Source organism: Octopus bimaculoides, chromosome 16, assembly GCF_001194135.2.
Source record: "Octopus bimaculoides isolate UCB-OBI-ISO-001 chromosome 16, ASM119413v2, whole genome shotgun sequence".
Classification (NCBI taxonomy): Eukaryota; Metazoa; Mollusca; class Cephalopoda; order Octopoda; family Octopodidae; genus Octopus; species Octopus bimaculoides.
Window position 1 is genome coordinate 10392581 of NC_068996.1, and position 7336 is coordinate 10399916.

At 36.3% G+C, this 7336-nt stretch overlaps 1 protein-coding gene across 1 annotated transcript in view; it reads right to left on the reverse strand.

The window, feature by feature from the left end:
* Positions 1–4278: 4278 nt before the first annotated feature.
* Positions 4279–7336, reverse strand: part of LOC106873940 (AH receptor-interacting protein) — a 48627-nt gene continuing 45569 nt past the window's right edge. The window contains exon 6 of the mRNA XM_014921482.2: positions 4279–5032. Within this exon, the coding sequence (XP_014776968.1) occupies positions 4830–5032 (203 nt within the window). The 3' untranslated portion in view covers positions 4279–4829. The remainder of the gene's footprint in view (positions 5033–7336) is intronic.

A 7336-nucleotide genomic window follows, 5' to 3' on the forward strand; every position in this document is an offset into this window, starting at 1 on the left:
TATATTTGTAAGTCCTGGTATTTTTGTTATGTATTTGTCTGAATATTCTTTTATTATACCTTAGGCACCTACTATGATAGGAATTGTTTCTGTTTTTAGATTCCACATTCGAGTTATCTCTATTTCCAGGTCTTTGTATTTTGAAAGTTTTTCCATTTCTTTTCTAGAAACGTTGTCATCTGCTGGTATTGATACATCTATTAGAAAGCATTTTTTTTCTTCATGATCTTTGACAACTATATCTGGTCTATAGGCCTTAATTTCTCTGTGTGTATTGGCATATCCCAGAGTATGGTTGCTTTCTCGTTTTCTGTGACCTTTTCTGGCGTGTGTCTATACCATCTTTTTTCTGTTGTTAATCCATAGTGTTGGCATAGCTTTATTATAATAATTATTATTATTTAACATCTGTTTTCCATGTTGGCAGGTGTTTCACAAGATGTGACAAACTGCAGAGTTCCATTGGGCCCCAATGTCAGCTTTGGCATAGTTTCTGTAGCTGGATGTCATTCCTCATGTCAACCTTTACAATATCTACTGGGTGCCTTTTCTTCATGACATCAACACTAGTGAGGTGACCAAATAACTTGTAAGACAAAGTAAATAACGGCACAAGAAAAATCCCTCTTGAGTGAGAGCTTATTTGAGAGAGGCAGGGAGATGGAGATGCTGAAGGCTAAAGAATGACAGGACAAGCAGAGGATGCCTGCCAGAGAGGAGAGGAGATACATGGCTACTCTGTATTACCTGAGGGTTGGTGAGAGTAGCTGGAAGGGAGATAAATGTGACAGTGAATAGGTGCAACAGTGTACTTTCAAAGTACAAGAAGGTGAGTAAAAGGGAGATTACAGACAATGGATCAGGAGGGAAGGAAAGGGTGTTTAATTTTATAAGAGTGTGGGAGATGGGTTGAGATGGGGTTAGAGGGAGATGAAGTGAGAGACAAAAGAAGATGAAGGTGTGGTTGTTGGTAAATATCAGCACAGAGGGGGAGGTAAGAAAGAAATGGCTTGGAGGTGTAAGTAGATCAGAAAGTAGGGAGATGATGTAAAGGGTGTGAGAGTGGTAGGGAAAAAGGTGATGAACAGTGGCAGAGATGGAGGTTAGAGGCACATGATTGCGGCTCCAATGAATGGGGTAACATTAGGTGGTGAAGGTATTGATGGTGGATATGGAAAGGTGTTGAGAATGACAGCAGATATGAGAGGTGTCAAAGATAAGACACAGTGAATTCACGATGTAACTCAGAGAAGAAGGCAAGATGCTTGAAGGCAAGATGCTTGAAGGCAAGATGCTTGAAGGCAAGATGCTTGAAGGCAAGATGCTTGAAGGCAAGATGCTTGAAGGCAAGATGCTTGAAGGCAAGATGCTTGAAGGCAAGATGCTTGAAGGCAAGATGCTTGAAGGCAAGATGCTTGAAGGCAAGATGCTTGAAGGCAAGATGCTTGAAGGCAAGATGCTTGAAGGCAAGATGCTTGAAGGCAAGATGCTTGAAGGCACAGGAAAGTGGTTGATTATTATCATCCCTTGTATGGACAGGGATGATAACAAAAAACGACGGATGGAGTTTAAAAGGAAGTAGTTCTAGAGGAAGAGACAATTGGTAATGCAAAATGTGCTGATTCTGATCCCAAATGAATGCAGCAGCCGAGTAGTGCCATAGTTAGAAGTGTGGTAGAGGAATGAGTGTCAGGAAGATGGAATGTGGAAAAATGTAAGCAGATTGGATGCAGAGCCCAACATTATGTCTATGGTAAAGCATTATAACTTAATTTTCTTCTTGATTGGTGTTGTTTATTATGAAGTACCACTGATATGCATTGTTATCTTGAAAAATACAAATAACTCCAAGAAACTATTAGCATTATTTACATTTGACGGATATTTCTCCTCATCTTGTTTGTTGTCAACACAACGTTTCGGCTGATATACCCTCCAGCCTTCATCAGGTGTCTTGGGGAAATTTCAAACCTGGGTTCCTATTCCTAAGGTATTTTTCAATGTTATTATTATTATTATTTTTATTATTATTATTATCATTATTATTAAGGTCACTGCCTGGAATCGAACTCGGAATCTTGGGGTTAGTAACATGTGCTCTTAACCACTATGCCATATACCCATGGGCATATGGCATAGTGGTTAAGAGCACGGGCTACTAACCCCAAGATTCCGAGTTCAATTCCAGGCAGTGACGTGAATAATAATAATAACATCGAAAAATAGCTTAGGAATGAGATCCCAGGTTCGAAATTTCCCTAAGACACCTGATGAAGGCTGGAGGGTATACCAGCCAAAACATTCTGTTAGCAACAAATAGCATGAGGACAAATATCTGTCAAATGTAAATAATGTACATAATTCCTCATCTCTTAAATATAGAAACTATTAGCAGTTTATTTTATGGCATACTACCACACCTAAAACACCACTTGTTACTAACTCAAACCCTGGTTTTCTGATTATAAGATGCAAACAAAATTTTCTGAGAGAATTTTGAAGGAAAAAAATAGAAAATTAGTATTCTGTAAAATCTGTCAAATATGATACATCTTTACTTTATTTGCTCTGATATAGAGTAAATTATACAGAGTAGATTTTTAAAAAAAATATAAATTTGAAGTTTTTTTAAATATAAAAATAAAATTCCTAAAAACCAGTTAAATTCATTAATGAATAATTAATTGACTGTTTTCTCAATTCCACAAACAATGAAACTGAATTTTAAATTAAAGAACAGTACAGTTTGCGAAAAGACACAATGGTCAGAAGAAATAATTACAAGCATTTAATCTAGCCATATCCAACCCAAATAGTCTACCTGTTTTATATTCAAACCAACTAGGTCTGACCTTTCACACCTACCCTACAATGTCACATCATCACATCATCAAAATCTCAAAAGCTATGAGACAAAGCATGATCAATTCAAAAGAATGTGAATAAATAAGCATTGTGTTTGATAGAGTAACCTGAATGTTAGAGGGTTAAAACATATATATATCAATAAACCAAAGGTGTTCAATAACTTTATAACAGTATTGATCTAGCAGATCTAGTGGGTTTGAATATTCAATCAAACAACTAATTGCGGTCCAGTTGCTCCATGGTTCTTTCCCAGCTGAAGTAATTCTATAAGATGACAATTCTAATATAAAGAATTTTTGAGATTTCTCCTTAGAATTTAAATGCTTTGGAATTAACTCCTTGCCTTTTCTTTTATCTTTATCCTTTTACTTGTTTCAGTCATTAGTCTGTGACCATGCTGGAGCACCACCTTGAAGGATTTTAATCAAACAAATCGACCCCAAGACTTGTTTTTTTTTGTAAAGCCTGATACTTATTCTATCAGTCTCTTTGCTGAACTTTTAAGTTACAGGGATGTAAACACACTAACACTGGTTATCAAGCAGTGATGGGGGGACAAACACAGACAGAAAGACACACATGCACATAGCTATATACATATATGTGTGTGTGTGTGTGAGCCTGGTGTTGCCATCCGGTTTCACCAGTCCTCAGTCAAATCGTCCAACCCATGCTAGCATGGAAAGCGGACGTTAAACGATGATGATGATATACACACACATATATATGACGGGCTTTGTTCAGTTTCTATCTACCAAATGCACCCACAAGGCTAGAGTAGAAGATACTTGACAAAGGTGCCATGCAGTGGAACTGAGCCTGGAACCATGTAGTTGTGAAGCAAGCTTACCACCTATCCACACCTGTGGCTATATATTTTTTTCTTTTTTGTCTGGAGGCATCAGCCACAGATGTTTCAGCCCAAACACTGACCACATCAATGCTTAGGAGAGGACTACAAATGCCATGGTAACTGCAGACTTCTTCTCTGACTAAACCAGTGGTTCTCAACCAAGGTCCATATAAGAGTTTCGTTAAAGTTATGAGCAATAAATTGTTTAAACTTCCACAATGCATAATATATTTTAACATATTTTTTATACAGTTCCTTATAATATTTAATTAAAAAAAAGTTTTAATTGGATTTTTTAAGCATTGAATGGCTATGAGGGTACACGCAAGTGAAATAGGTATGAAAGGGGTCCATATGTAATTAAAGGTTGAGAACCACTAGACTGAATTTTCTTTCTTTCTTTTACTTTTTTTTTTTTATATAATTTGGAGATAAATCTCAATGGATCAGTTTTGTGACAATTTACAAATATTAAACAACTTGTACACAATAAATTATACAATTTATTGTATAATCATAACGTAAATATTTATAAAAGAATTAACAAACGATTGACAAATATTGAACAATTTGCATTATATGTTTTTTCGGGATAATCTTTACACATTGATATTTATACAAAATAGAAAGGATTAGTGAATATAAATATATCACCAGTATGGAATTTTTTTTTTTTTTACCTCAGTTTGGTTTTAGCTGATATGAATCAGTTAGGTCTTCCAAACTGTAACACCTTCAAACATGTTCCAAGGCATGAACTTTGATTGCATAACAGAGGGAAAGACATGAAGTATAACAGAACAACAGAGAATATGGCAGAAAAGAAAATCTTATGATTCCATTCTTTTTCTGCCAATTATTATATGAATGAAATAAAACAATCATCATCATCATCGTCGTTTAAGATCCCTTTAAATAGAAATTTAAAATAAAAGAGATAATTAAAAGAAAAATAATTAAATTAAAATTTAAAATAAAAACATAATTAAAATAAAAAAAATAAAAAATAAAAATGTGTAAATAAATATAAATAAAATTTAAAATATCTTTAAAATATTTTTTTTCTTTTTTGTTTTCTTTAAAATCATAAAGTGAGTTTATTAAATTATCAGAATATTTTTCCTCTCAATTTTTCCCGGTCTTCATTGTCTTTGGCTCTCTGCAACTGTTCCAAATGTTTCAGCTCTTTACGAACTCCCTTGGTTAAACTACTATCAAGTTCTATGACCCGTTCTAAATCTTTTTTAGCAGCTTCAGGGTTCCAAGATCCAATATGAGCTTTGCCTCTTCGAAAAAGAGCCTTCACATTATCTGAAATGTATACGAAGTCATTAATCAACTCTTATGCATGTGAGGAGAAAAACACACACACACACAGAGGCACACACACACACACACACACACAGAGTTATACAGATATAGAGTGACAATCAAACAGACACACAGTCAATCAAATAAACTGGTAGCTACACAGACAGACAGATAGTTAGATAGACAGAGGGACATAGACAAACAGACAGAGAGACAGACAAACAGACACATATACATACAAACAGATAGAAGATAAACAGGTAGATAGGTAGATAGATAGATAGAGAGAGAGAGAGATAGATAGATAGATAGATGGATTGATAGATAGATAGATAGATAGATAGATAGATAGATAGATAGATAGATGGATGGATGGATGGATGGATGGATGGATGGATGGACGGACGGACGGACGGACAGACAGATAGATAGACAGACAGACAGACAGATAGATAGATAGATAGATAGATAGATAGATAGATAGATAGATAGATAGATAGATAGATAGAGCAATAGACAGGCAGATGATCAAGTAGATAGAGGGATAAATAGACAGACTGATAGATAGACAAACAGACAGACAGATAGACAGATAGAGAGAGTGATAGACAGACAGATGATCAAATGGATAGAGGGATAATAATAATAATGAAATTATTGTATACAGTGCTCAGGTGCACTTGCCGTAGGGGCTGAGGAGTAGGCCTGAGCCTGAAATGTGGTTGAGAAGCAAACTTATTAACCACACAGCTGTATACACATATTGTGGACTTCTTCTGTTGTAACAACAGAAGAAGGTTCTGCAACTTTTACAGTGAACAACCTGTACAGATGATCTGTTTACTGTGATCAAATGTTTGTGTTGCACATTAGCCCACTTCCATACGTTGAATCGAAATTAAACGTACAGGTGCATAGTGTGCCATAAGTCAGATGTCAGTGATTGTAGATCAATGTGAAATGAAGTGTTATGCTTGGTCCAAGAATTGGAACCACAGTCTTACAATCATAAGAGCAACACCTAAACCACTAGGCTATGCACCTTCACACGCATTATATATATAATGCATTGGGCAGCATGGAGACATAGTGGCTGAGTTCTTTTTGAGTGTTGGGCCTGATGGAGGCAATGAATAAGACCTTTGACATTATGTTGTGCTCGAGAAGAAGATTTATCAAGCCAAGCAAAACCGTAGTCGTGGAAAATACTGGTGCCATGCAAATGGCACCTGTGTAGGTGGTACGTAAAAGCAGCCATTACACTCTTGGAGTAGTTGGCATTAGGAAGAGCATCCAGCCATAGAAAACCATGCCAAATCAGACTGGAGCTTGACACAGTCATACAGTCAAACTGACCAACCCATGCCAGCACGGACAACAGACATTAAATGATGATGATGATGATGATGATAATATATATATATATATATATACTCAAGTACACTCAAACACATATGGGTGTATATATATATATATATATATATATATATATATATATATATATACCATCATCATCATCATCATCGTCGTTTAACGTCCGCTTTCCATGCTAGCATGTGTATGTATATATATATATATATAAAGAGTATGAGGGGTTTAGTTCATTGATGATCTAAACCAATAGGTACGCTTTGTAAGTGCTATAATTGGTCATCTGTTAGGTTCCAAATGCACAGCTGAGGCTGCAGCTAGGGATCTGTAGTAGGCTTCCAAGTCAGCAGGTACATGTTAAAGGAAAAGGAAAACAATGCCATTTTCAATTCACCTTACTCTGATTAAATATTCTAAATGACCTTAGTTTTGTTTTCCTTGACATCGGTGGCAATTTTTTCTTCCTCCGTTTTTCCCTTCTTTGGACTTTCCTTGTTTCCGACGAAGAGCTCCGCTCGAAACATCATATTCTCTCTCTTACCTTTCCCAAGCGTCTAGTAACATAATCTGTATCACGTCCTCATGTTGTTTTTTGTTGTTGTTTTCTTGTCTTTTTCCTTTTTTGAACCTATATATCTATATATAGCTGATCGCCATCTTTCTCTGTCTAGAGCAAACTGCTCCCAAGTTGCATGGTCGATGTTGAAGGCTTTCAGTGTGTCCTTAAAGTGCTTCTTCTGACCGCCTTGTGAGCGCTTTCCCTTTTGCAGCTCGCCAAAGAGCAATCTTTTTGGTAATCGATTGCAGACAAGCCAAGAAGAACAGAGCTAACAACTCTGTAGCAGGTGCTACCATTCCCTGTCCACACTGTCAAAGACTCCTTCGGGTGCAGATTGGCCTCACTAGCTATTGGCGGATTCACAAAAAAAGCCC